Source organism: Vigna umbellata, chromosome 8 (assembly GCF_029865625.1).
Source record: "Vigna umbellata cultivar VRB3 chromosome 8, Vumbellata_1.0, whole genome shotgun sequence".
Lineage (NCBI taxonomy): Eukaryota > Viridiplantae > Streptophyta > Magnoliopsida > Fabales > Fabaceae > Vigna > Vigna umbellata.
Genome location: NC_142172.1, coordinates 13162639 through 13175159, shown reverse-complemented (window position 1 = coordinate 13175159; position 12521 = coordinate 13162639). Strand labels below are relative to the sequence as shown.

Genomic DNA, 12521 nt, shown 5'->3' with positions numbered 1-12521 from the left:
CATATAAATTTTTAAAACTCCCAAGATAAAAGTACTAGTTTTTTGCGCTTAAATTCATATAATAAATATATTTTATTTATTTTTAAAACTTCCAAGATAAAAGTACTAGTGTTTTTACCAGTTAATTTAAATTCATATAATAAATATATTTTATTTATTTTTAAAACTCCCAAGATATAAGTATAGTTTTTACACAGACTTAACGTAACAAGAATACAAACAGAACGGAAACCAAGTATCACAATATTTTAGCTTTCGGAAGAATCACAATCCATCACCAATACAACTAAACAATCACAAATAAGAGCAATGGTACAAATAAGTGCAATGGTTCAAATAGTCCTTCAATATTTATGACCTAATCCTCATCCTCGCTTCCATAATTTTGACACAAAGATTGTAATCCAGTATTTGTTCTAATATCCTTTTTCTCTGGTTCTGGTTCTCCAGGACTTTTAACATCTGATTTCTTGGTGATAGAAATTCTCACCAAAGAATTAAGTTTTCCACCATTTCGTTCGCTTTCTACAAATAACCAAAACATATTACTAAACAAAAGAAAAAATATTAAACGTAACCAATTAAACCTGACTAAAAATAAAAAATGCAGGTGTGAATGGTGTGCATAGCTTTTCGATTTTCTGCAAATCATACTAGTGTTACGAACCTGGCTCTATAAATATTAGACGAAGATCAGAATTGTGCAAAGCTTAAGGTTTTCTTTTTAATAGTGTAAAGGATAGAGTGAAATAACTTCCCATTGGTTATTGTGTTCCGGTAGTTATGTTCAGTTTATTATAAATATGTTTTATCTTTACATTTCTATGATGCAGAACATATTTTACAGAGTAAATTAATATTATGATATCTCCTTACAGATAGGAAGGAGGGGATGCTTGTATAACATTAATGTAATGTAGTGCAGATGAAGGGTAAAGTGGATTGGGTTCGTTGACTGATACTACCAATTGTGCAGATGATGGGTAATGTGGCTTGGGTTATTTGACTGATACTACCAAGTGAAGGTGACATAACAAATGTAAGAGGTAAATCCAGATCAATTGATATGATACACAACTGAAGATGGTCCTTCAAATTGATCCGCATTCATGTCAATTCTCTTTTAATAGTGATGACTTCACTGAGCGATAACATTTCAATGCATTGGTGAATTTCGATGCATTACGTGAAAAGTACATACCTTGTTTGCCATCCAAAGTAGCTTTTGTAAGAGAGTCAGTTGGTTTGCTTGGACGATCTTCAGACATCTTTTGTTTCTGCACACATGTATAACACAAACACACACTCAAACAGTTGTTTTTGTACAAGATTTGATGCTTTAGATGAATAAAAGACCACGATAAATTTGTAAATTTAGAAAAATTTCACCTATAAATTTCAGAAAATTTTATGAACTTCACACATATTTCAAGTCAAAAAAGTCCACACTCAAAAAGAAAATAAAAATAGAAAACTTCCTTTGAATTTTTATTTCTAAGCAATAATTTATTTTAAGAGAGACAAATATTAAATGGTAAAAGGAAAAAAAATAAAGATCAAGAAACATGCAACAAAGCCTGCCAATATCCATCTGTAAATCTAAGAAACCCACCTTAAGATAAAAAAACCAACAGCAGAACACCACAAAGAAGCTAAAAACATGTAATTCCAAATTCTAGATTATCATATTTTTTTCCCAGATATTTTAACTGCAACTCCATTTTCTGACTGCCTCCAAAAAAACAAAAAACAAATGCATTCAAGCAGCCATTATGATCCTGTAGACAGTTCTACAATTTTTTGTTTCTTTCCTTATAAAAAAATTGAAAGCTTAACGGAACCTAAAAAGAAATTTTCATTGATCCTGCTTGCCATACAAAAGTTATGAATGAATAGTGAAATCAAACTCAGAGACAGCTGGTTTAGTGAAAGTGAACCGAGAAATGACTCACAACAGTAATTACTGAAAACCAGGAATATCATAGTTCAGAGCAATATGAGGTTGAAGATTAAGTCTTGAATTTCAATAGTTAAGAACAGAGTGTGATTGAAAACATAATTGAGTTGGTGTATAATGATGATAATTTATTTTTCCAACAAGACAACAAAAAAAATACATTACTGCAAGCAAGCAGACATATACCTTCATATTATAACTTGTTTCACCATGTCCATGAGAAGGCAGATCTAACTGCTCTTCGGCTTCAATATCTTCATCACGAATTCTTTTGACATAACCTCCTGAATTCTGGTAAATATAGTATACAGCAAAAACCAGGATTAAAAAAACAGGAAACAAAAGTAACTAGAAGGAAGAGAACTAAAACTGCAGGATAGTAATACTTACATGGAAGACAACCGATTTTATCATTGCTTCATCTTCTTCTTCCAGCCTCTTCTCCTGAAATCATTATAAATGAATTTGAATTATTGAAGAAGATGATAATTAAAGAATGCTTCAAAATTACGTATCATGTTTATGTCATAGCCAAATATCAGAATAAGAAATAGTGCACAATCAATGTTTAGATGGGTTATATTGCAATTGTATAAGTTCAGGGTAAGGCATCAAGGGATCATTGGAGTTGCAACAAAGGTTGTCACAAGAGAATACAAGAATATACCAAACACCAAACACCAAACCCAAAATTTGGTTTTGTGAGCATCTAATCAGAAAGATGACCCAAGTCATGACAGACTCCAAATATACTTCCATTCTTGTCACTTTAGATAAGTATTTTTTGTTCCATTTTATATCTCACTTTAGAAAAATAGTTAGGCATTGATATTTTTTTTTAACTTTATACATTCTTATTAAGAAGTGAAAAAGAAAATAATAGATACTAAAATACTGAGTATTTCAACTAGTAATATACAAGAACAGTTAATTTTTTTTATAGTCAAGGATAGCTAAAAAATGGACTATGGAGAGAACTACGGTGAAAGTAATCATTTTATAATCAACTCACGGTCTCTGGCCTAAATTTTCTACTTTTACCAATACTTTATTATATCAAAGAATGACTACCGATAAATTACATTTCAAACCAATTATAATTAATCTTTGCTTCAAAAAGAAAAAATTCTCAAATAATTATATGACAAGTTTTCTCATACCTTATCAGCTGCTGTACGCTGCAGAGCCTCCAACATTTCATCAACAGAAACAGTTGCATGCCTAGACTGAAATGAAAGAGTCATGTTAGCAACTACTTACCACAAACAGACCTTATGTCCACGCACAAATGTAATTATTAATTAAAAAATGGTGTGAAATGTTATTCCTCTACAGAAAAATGAAGCATATTCCACAATTATAATGCTCGCGTCCCTATTGAATCATTTATGAGCAAGCTTCAAATTTATTTTATCATTATATATATTCAGTCACAACAGTAATTACCTTCATTGACTTCATCTCATCCAATGCAGCTAGGATGTCCATCTCCCTTTTAGAATCCAAGGTTCTATTTTCCAATGATTTCATAGCATCTCCCATCTCTTCAGCATCCCTCTTCTGCTTCATTTTATCAGCTTCTTCATCTTCTGCACGCCAAGGCTCAAAATTTCTGGTTGCACCGGATTCAACAATATAATCTGAATTTTGCGGATCAGTCTTCATGGTAACTTCAGCTGAACATTTGGTGCATTTGAAATAGAATCTGAATATTTGAATTCCAAGATACGTCTGCGCAAAAATGCAAAATTTCAAAGTCAACGTCATTGATCAAATTACACATGAAGCAATAAGCAAATATGAACCTCTGAATCCTACCAATATATTAAACAACAACACACAATCAATTGAAGGAATCCAATACAAAATCCAAAAGATAACCAATCATTAGATTGAAGGAATCCAAAAGATAAACACCAGCGGCGTCTCCTAGGCCTTGTTTTTTTAGGGGATTTGAGAGGATTTGAAGATAAATTTTTTTTAGTTTATTTCAGTGAAATAAATTTTTTAATTTGTAACGTCAATACAATTCTATACTAATTTTCACAAATTTTATTTCTAAATTCCCTCTCATTTATTCCAATTTCACTCAAATAAAGCACAAAAAAAATTTATCTTCAAATCCTCTCAAATCCACTCCCTCCCTCTGATCCACTAAAAAGAACAAGACGTTAAATGGACATAGAATTATACGGAAGAAAACGAAATAAAGATTGAAAAGTTAGTGAACTTAAAAATAACCACACCTCGCCAATAACATCTTCTTTTCTGGAATTGAACTTGGTGCCCTTGTAGATGTAATTGCCACAGGTATTACATCGAATGCTCATGGGAAGCATCATGCGAACTTTAATCTGCTGGTTCTTAGGCCTTCTGGCTCTGGGAAGCTTGGAGGGATCAAAGTCCGGAGGGTAATACTTGTTCAAAACCTTCCTCTCTCCCATCTTTCTAAAAAATTGGAAGGAAAACCAGGTGATGAGACGCTACCCAAGCACGACGGCGAGGCACGGAGATGGCAGGGCGAGGTGAGGCACGGCGACAGCCGGCGATGCGAGGTGAGGCACGGCGACAGCCGGCGATACGAGGCTAGGCACGACGAGAACGACGGAGAAAATACGGTGGTAAAAAAGAAGAAACACGAAAGAAAATATGAGGTACGCGATTGCGATTTGGGTAGAGTTGTCAGTTTTGCCTCTTATATGGTTTGGCCCATGAGCTGGGGTTTGAAAAATCAACAGGGTTAAAAAGTGTATAGTATGAAATATTAACCGAGCGGTTACAAACAACCAACCGGATATTTAGGTAATCTGTTTATATCTTATTCTGTTTATATTTTATTGGGCTTATATCAGCTCAGGATCCATGAGGTAAATTATAAATACAAAGCCAGGGCCAAAAGCCAGGTACTTACGCATCATTCACTAAATATTCAACCAAGAGCCGAGGCTCTTCAAATCACACGCCTAACTTGAGCGTCGGAGTACCTTTTGCAGGTACATCCACCCCCGTCCAAAAGGAGACCGATCGGCTTGCGCCAACACCGATCGACCAGCAGCTGGAGTTTGGAGGCGAGCGAGCAGCCCCGACACATCAACAGGTTAGTTTCTCGGTCCCAAAACTTTCCACCGAAACATTTTGGCGCCCACCGTGGGGCCGAGCGGCAAACCCCTCTCGGTAAATGTGGAAGGTCGAGAGGTAAATCCCTCTCGGTTAATGTTGAAGGTCGAGAGGTAAACCCCTCTCGGTTAAAGTCGAAGGTCGAGAGGTAAACCCCTCTCGGTTAAAGTGGAAGGTCGAGAGGTAAATCCCTCTCGGTGAATGTCGAAGGTCGAGAGGTAAACCCCTCTCGGTAAATGTGGAAGGTCGAGAGGTAAATCCCTCTCGGTTAATGTCGAAGGTCGAGAGGTAAACCCCTCTCGGTTAAAGTCGAAGGACGAGAGGTAAACCCCTCTCGGTTAAAGTGGAAGGTCGAGAGGTAAATCCCTCTCGGTGAATGTCGAAGGTCGAGAGGTAAACCCCTCTCGGTAAATGTGGAAGGTCGAGAGGTAAATCCCTCTCGGTTAATGTCGAAGGTCGAGAGGTAAACCCCTCTCGGTTAAAGTCGAAGGTCGAGAGGTAAACCCCTCTCGGTTAAAGTGGAAGGTCGAGAGGTAAATCCCTCTCGGTGAATGTCGAAGGTCGAGAGGTAAACCCCTCTCGGTAAATGTGGAAGGTCGAGAGGTAAATCCCTCTCAGTTAATGTGGAAGGTCGAGAGGTAAATCCCTCTCGGTGAATGTCGAAGGTCGAGAGGTAAACCCCTCTCGGAAAATGTGGAAGGTCGAGAGGTAAATCCCTCTCGGTTAATGTCGAAGGTCGAGAGGTAAACCCCTCTCGGTTAAAGTCGAAGGTCGAGAGGTAAACCCCTCTCGGTTAAAGTGGAAGGTCGAGAGGTAAATCCCTCTCGGTGAATGTCGAAGGTCGAGAGGTAAACCCCTCTCGGTAAATGTGGAAGGTCGAGAGGTAAATCCCTCTCAGTTAATGTGGAAGGTCGAGAGGTAAATCCCTCTCGGTTAATGTCGAAGGTCGAGAGGTAAATCCCTCTCGGTTAAAGTAGAAGGTCGAGAGGTAAAGCCCTCTCGGTTAATGTCGAAGACCGAGAGGTAAACTCCTCTCGGTTCCTGTTGAAGGACGAGCTGTAAATCCAGCTCGGTTAATGTCGATCGTCGAGCGTCGATCGTCGAGCGGTAAAATCTGCTCGCTTATTGTCGAAGACCGAGAGGTAAAATTCCTCTCGATTCCTGTTGAAGGACGAGCTGTAAATCCAGCTCGGTTAATGTCGATCGTCGAGCGTCGATCGTCGAGCGGTAAAATCCGCTCGCTTATTGTCGAAGACCGAGAGGTAAAATTCCTCTCGATTCCTGTTGAAGGACGAGCGGTAAAACGCCATCGGTCTGTCTTTACATGGAAAAAGTTCTAAAAAGAACTCTCTTCAACCACCGACAAGAGCAGCAGAAGCTCACCAATACAACAAACACACCCTCCCTCAAACTCATAAGTCCTATAGTTAACCACGGCTAAAGCCAAACGCTTAACTCGGACTTGGGGGGCATAATGTATAGTATGAAATATTAACCGAGCGGTTACAAACAACCAACCGGATATTTAGGTAATCTGTTTATATCTTATTCTGTTTATATTTTATTGGGCTTATATCAGCTCAGGATCCATGAGGTAAATTATAAATACAAAGCCAGGGCCAAAAGCCAGGTACGTTTCACTTACGCATCATTCACTAAATATTCAACCAAGAGCCGAGGCTCTTCAAATCACACGCCTAACTTGAGCGTCGGAGTACCTTTTGCAGGTACATCCACCCCCGTCCAAAAGGAGACCGATCGGCTTGCGCCAACACCGATCGACCAGCAGCTGGAGTTTGGAGGCGAGCGAGCAGCCCCGACACATCAACAGGTTAGTTTCTCGGTCCCAAAACTTTCCACCGAAACATTTTGGCGCCCACCGTGGGGCCGAGCGGCAAACCCCTCTCGGTAAATGTGGAAGGTCGAGAGGTAAATCCCTCTCGGTTAATGTTGAAGGTCGAGAGGTAAACCCCTCTCGGTTAAAGTCGAAGGTCGAGAGGTAAACCCCTCTCGGTTAAAGTGGAAGGTCGAGAGGTAAATCCCTCTCGGTGAATGTCGAAGGTCGAGAGGTAAACCCCTCTCGGTAAATGTGGAAGGTCGAGAGGTAAATCCCTCTCGGTTAATGTCGAAGGTCGAGAGGTAAACCCCTCTCGGTTAAAGTCGAAGGACGAGAGGTAAACCCCTCTCGGTTAAAGTGGAAGGTCGAGAGGTAAATCCCTCTCGGTGAATGTCGAAGGTCGAGAGGTAAACCCCTCTCGGTAAATGTGGAAGGTCGAGAGGTAAATCCCTCTCGGTTAATGTCGAAGGTCGAGAGGTAAACCCCTCTCGGTTAAAGTCGAAGGTCGAGAGGTAAACCCCTCTCGGTTAAAGTGGAAGGTCGAGAGGTAAATCCCTCTCGGTGAATGTCGAAGGTCGAGAGGTAAACCCCTCTCGGTAAATGTGGAAGGTCGAGAGGTAAATCCCTCTCAGTTAATGTGGAAGGTCGAGAGGTAAATCCCTCTCGGTGAATGTCGAAGGTCGAGAGGTAAACCCCTCTCGGAAAATGTGGAAGGTCGAGAGGTAAATCCCTCTCGGTTAATGTCGAAGGTCGAGAGGTAAACCCCTCTCGGTTAAAGTCGAAGGTCGAGAGGTAAACCCCTCTCGGTTAAAGTGGAAGGTCGAGAGGTAAATCCCTCTCGGTGAATGTCGAAGGTCGAGAGGTAAACCCCTCTCGGTAAATGTGGAAGGTCGAGAGGTAAATCCCTCTCAGTTAATGTGGAAGGTCGAGAGGTAAATCCCTCTCGGTTAATGTCGAAGGTCGAGAGGTAAATCCCTCTCGGTTAAAGTAGAAGGTCGAGAGGTAAAGCCCTCTCGGTTAATGTCGAAGACCGAGAGGTAAACTCCTCTCGGTTCCTGTTGAAGGACGAGCTGTAAATCCAGCTCGGTTAATGTCGATCGTCGAGCGTCGATCGTCGAGCGGTAAAATCTGCTCGCTTATTGTCGAAGACCGAGAGGTAAAATTCCTCTCGATTCCTGTTGAAGGACGAGCTGTAAATCCAGCTCGGTTAATGTCGATCGTCGAGCGTCGATCGTCGAGCGGTAAAATCCGCTCGCTTATTGTCGAAGACCGAGAGGTAAAATTCCTCTCGATTCCTGTTGAAGGACGAGCGGTAAAACGCCATCGGTCTGTCTTTACATGGAAAAAGTTCTAAAAAGAACTCTCTTCAACCACCGACAAGAGCAGCAGAAGCTCACCAATACAACAAACACACCCTCCCTCAAACTCATAAGTCCTATAGTTAACCACGGCTAAAGCCAAACGCTTAACTCGGACTTGGGGGGCATAATGTATAGTATGAAATATTAACCGAGCGGTTACAAACAACCAACCGGATATTTAGGTAATCTGTTTATATCTTATTCTGTTTATATTTTATTGGGCTTATATCAGCTCAGGATCCATGAGGTAAATTATAAATACAAAGCCAGGGCCAAAAGCCAGGTACGTTTCACTTACGCATCATTCACTAAATATTCAACCAAGAGCCGAGGCTCTTCAAATCACACGCCTAACTTGAGCGTCGGAGTACCTTTTGCAGGTACATCCACCCCCGTCCAAAAGGAGACCGATCGGCTTGCGCCAACACCGATCGACCAGCAGCTGGAGTTTGGAGGCGAGCGAGCAGCCCCGACACATCAACAGGTTAGTTTCTCGGTCCCAAAACTTTCCACCGAAACAAAAAGTAAAAAGTCCACGGATCAAAATATCTACAATAATCTCATGGGTTAGAGCCAACATGAACTTTTATCCAGAAAAAGATATTCATTTTAAATACAAATAAATTCAATGAGTTACATGAAATATTTCTCATATTTTTTATTTAGTTTTCATTTTATCTTTAATAATTTATAATCATAATTGATTCATGTAATTATATTTTTTGTCAATAAAATTAATTTTTTATTTCATAACTATTTATATATTAATTAGTTTAATAATAATGCTTTTATACAATTATTTTTTGATTTTCAAATTCTGTTTTGATAGTTTTTTCATCTTAATTTCAATTTGTAAATTTGATGGTTCAGAAATATCAACATAAAATAAGTTTGAAAGTTAAAAAAATTATTTTAATTTGTAAAATTCTGATGGACTGACGAATTTATTTATAAATGATAATATATTTTGTCACTAGTTTAAATCAATATCATTCGATTAAGATTTGTGATCAAAATTACATTTTTTTTAAATTGGTGTGAACATGTTAAAATTTTGATTTAATAACTTTTTAACTTTTTTAATTTTCCAAATTTAATAAAATTAATATTTATTATTTATAAAGTTATATAATTCTTTTAGAATTTTTTTATGAAACGTATAATTTAGTCATTTACATCAATTTATATATTTTTATGTCTTTTCATATATTTTATATTATATTCATTTGTCTTTTTTATTAGTTTCTTATTAAGAGACATTAATGTAATTTATTTATTATTATAATTATTATAATTTTTATTTATTTTATATGTTAATAATTAAATACAATAATAATATTAATTTTAGTGTTATAAATTATAACGTTATATTTATTTAAAAATATTGTATCTATTATTTAATTATTTTTTATTACAATCGGCTCAATTATGATAAATAATTCAATAAAAACTATATGTGTTGGATAAACATAGGTCTGATTTTAAAATATTAATTTAATTTAAAAGGTTAGAAAAAAAAAATCTGATTTTATAACCGCTAGGATTACATCTAGATCTTGTATATTAACATATATGATATTTATAACAGTTTTGCCTAACAAGGATTTTCACTAAAAAGTTAGTTCTTTTATTACCTGAAATTAATTTTAAACTTTATAAAGTTTATGGTTTAATTTTTTAATGTATATATATCTATACAAAACATTCAACAAAAGAATTTTATATGACAAGCTATAAAAAATAAAAATGAGTTAAATATGTTTTTAGTCCCTAAACTATTGGCCGTTTCTGATTTTCGTCCCTCTTTCAAAGTAAGGTACAATTTGGTCCTCATTCTTTTCCAAACGTTCGTTTTAGTCCTCGAAAACCAAAGACTGTTTAAAAATTTGGTCCTCATTTAGCAACAAATGAGGACTAAAACCAAAATTCCGAGGACTAAAACGAGCGTTTCGAAAAAAATGAGGACCATTGTACCTTACTTTGAAAGAGGGACGAAAACCAGAAATGACAAATAGTTTAGGGACTAAAAACATATTTAACCCAATAAAAATTTTACACTAATATTAAAAATTCATCCAAAAACAGTATATTTGAATTTAAAATTTATCCATAATTAATATTTCAAATATTTATATAGATATCAGAATTCGATTATTGAAAAATCAAATTTTGAACTGTGTTATTTTGATAATTTCTTTTTTGAAATTTTTTTCATTTTCTTTTAAATAAAAATAATAATAAAAAATTTCTTTTTTAACTTTCCAAAATAATAAAATTATATATTTAAAATATACTTATAATTTACAAATTATTTTAAATAAATTTTTATAAAATCAATATTTATATATTTATATTTAATTAAAAAGATATTAAATATCATGTAAAATTTGAGAAGTAAATAAAAGAAATAACTAAAAAAACATTAAAAGTGAATTAATTTAGTTTGGGGGCTAGCTCCATTCTAACCCTACCCCAACCCATTTTATGTGTGGGCTTTGGGGGTTGAGGCTGTTAAAAAATCTCTATTAAGTGGGCTAAAAAATTGAGGCTTGATCAGAGCCAACCTATGGACCAGGGACTCAAATGACACCTCTAGATTTGGGTCATCTAGTTATTCGATTTGGGTTTCTGGAATTTTAATTTGAGATTTTGGGGGATTTTAATTTAGGTTTTTGAGGTTTTGAGTAATTTATTTATTAATGATAATTATCTAATAATATTTTAACAATACTATTATTATAATCAATTCTTAATCTTAATTCGTCCACTTTTATTCCATTGTACTCATACAAACAAAATATATCAATAGGGGAGTATATTGTATTGTATTAATTAATAACGTGCCATAATATCATTAATCATTAATTCAATAATTTAATTAATGATTAAAATTCATATCACCAAATGTATATCAATTAAATATATCTAACAAATGGATAATTTTTTAAAACTTATTTTCTTTCCGATTATATTATACTATCAGTTATTTATAAATCAAGTGACCGAAAATTAAATTTGAAAAAAGATATGCGATTTTTTTAATTGTTTTCATCTTCACAATTTTTTGTCTAATAATTATTACGTTTCAATGTCATTTTATAAAGTCAAATTATAAAAAATAATACTCATTTACCCCTCCACATACATATTTAATTTTATCCATTTAAATATTAATGTTAATAAAACTTAAATATAGAATAATAATACTGTTTTAATAAACTCTTTATTAAGATTATATGTTTGCTCATGAATTCTCGTGCTATTTTTGAAATTTTCATTAGACAAACAAATTATGCAAGAGATAATGACAATATACTGATTCAAAATCATAATTTTTATTTATTTATATAAGATAAGACTCTTATCCATCTATTTAATATACTATGTTTTTTAATCTGATAGAAAATCATATTTTATATTTTGTTATAAAAAACAGTTTTATAGTTCATTAAATAAATATAAAAATATTTCAAAAAAAGATAAAAACTATTTCTTCTTGAATTTTACCAGAACACTTCAATTTAAAACTTATATTTGAAATTTGAAAATGAAAGCTTCGCCTGCAAATGCCCTTGTCCCAAAATTATTTTATATTTTTAAGAATTACATCTCTTAAGATATTATATTATATACTCAATGTACTGCAAATATTTTTATTTTATTAAAAAGATAAAACGGGGATTAAAACTATAAATACGAAAGATATCCACTTATTACAATTTGAAATATTATTATATAAGGAAATAGATCTTATTATAATTATTTTTAATATCATATTTTTATCAGATAATTATGTAGAAAGATTTTCGATGGATGCTATTATGTAGAAATTGAAAACTTATGAGGTAATTACTGAAATTTTTGAATATTTGAATGTGGACTTATATTCGAGAAAGGTGATAGGAATTGTTATATTCCTGATAATGTGAATTAGATAAACAGTGATGAAGAGTAGAGGAAAAGAATAAATTGTCATGGTTTCTTAACTTGAATTTGAGTGAAGATAATATTGTTGTAAAATTGATAGTATTTGATGTTGGAAGATCATTGTACTTATAATTGTATCACTACACGAAGATTAATCATTATTGAACAACGTTTAGTTATCATTGGAGATTGACGATATATTGAGTCCCTGATTGTTAAATTAGTTATTTTCAACAGGAAATGCTAAATATAGAGTGAGGAAAGTGTATTTAAGTGGATTTGTTATTTAAGACTATTTTGAATATACTAATATCTAATTAAC

At 34.5% G+C, this 12521-nt stretch overlaps 1 protein-coding gene and 1 long non-coding RNA gene across 2 annotated transcripts; one reads left to right on the top strand and one right to left on the bottom strand.

The window, feature by feature from the left end:
• Positions 1–227: 227 nt before the first annotated feature.
• LOC124848564 (coiled-coil protein (DUF572)) lies at positions 228–4514 on the bottom strand. The gene is made up of 7 exons (XM_047326271.2): positions 4204–4514; positions 3404–3688; positions 3118–3183; positions 2348–2401; positions 2144–2248; positions 1202–1277; positions 228–525 (listed from the first exon to the last, which is right to left on the bottom strand). The coding sequence occupies exons 1-7, from the start codon at positions 4399–4401 to the stop codon at positions 359–361; spliced, it is 951 nt and encodes a 316-aa protein (XP_047182227.2). The 5' UTR covers positions 4402–4514; the 3' UTR covers positions 228–358.
• On the top strand, positions 4365–4818 carry LOC148194034 (uncharacterized). Its single transcript, XR_015781778.1, has 2 exons — positions 4365–4482; positions 4513–4818. It is a non-coding gene; the product is annotated as an uncharacterized LOC148194034 (long non-coding RNA).
• The last annotated feature ends 7703 nt before the right edge of the window (positions 4819–12521 follow it).

Bases quoted from the DNA above. Each gene is read 5' to 3' on its own strand.
- LOC124848564 (XM_047326271.2), bottom strand. From the start codon at position 4,401: ATGGGAGAGAGGAAGGTTTTGAACAAGTATTACCCTCCGGACTTTGAT. The intron at 1,278-2,143 runs GTATATGTCTGC...ACATGTGTGCAG, and splicing joins AAACAAGTTATAATATGAAG to AAACAAAAGATGTCTGAAGA. The intron at 526-1,201 runs GTATGTACTTTT...GGTTATTTGTAG, and splicing joins TACTTTGGATGGCAAACAAG to AAAGCGAACGAAATGGTGGA.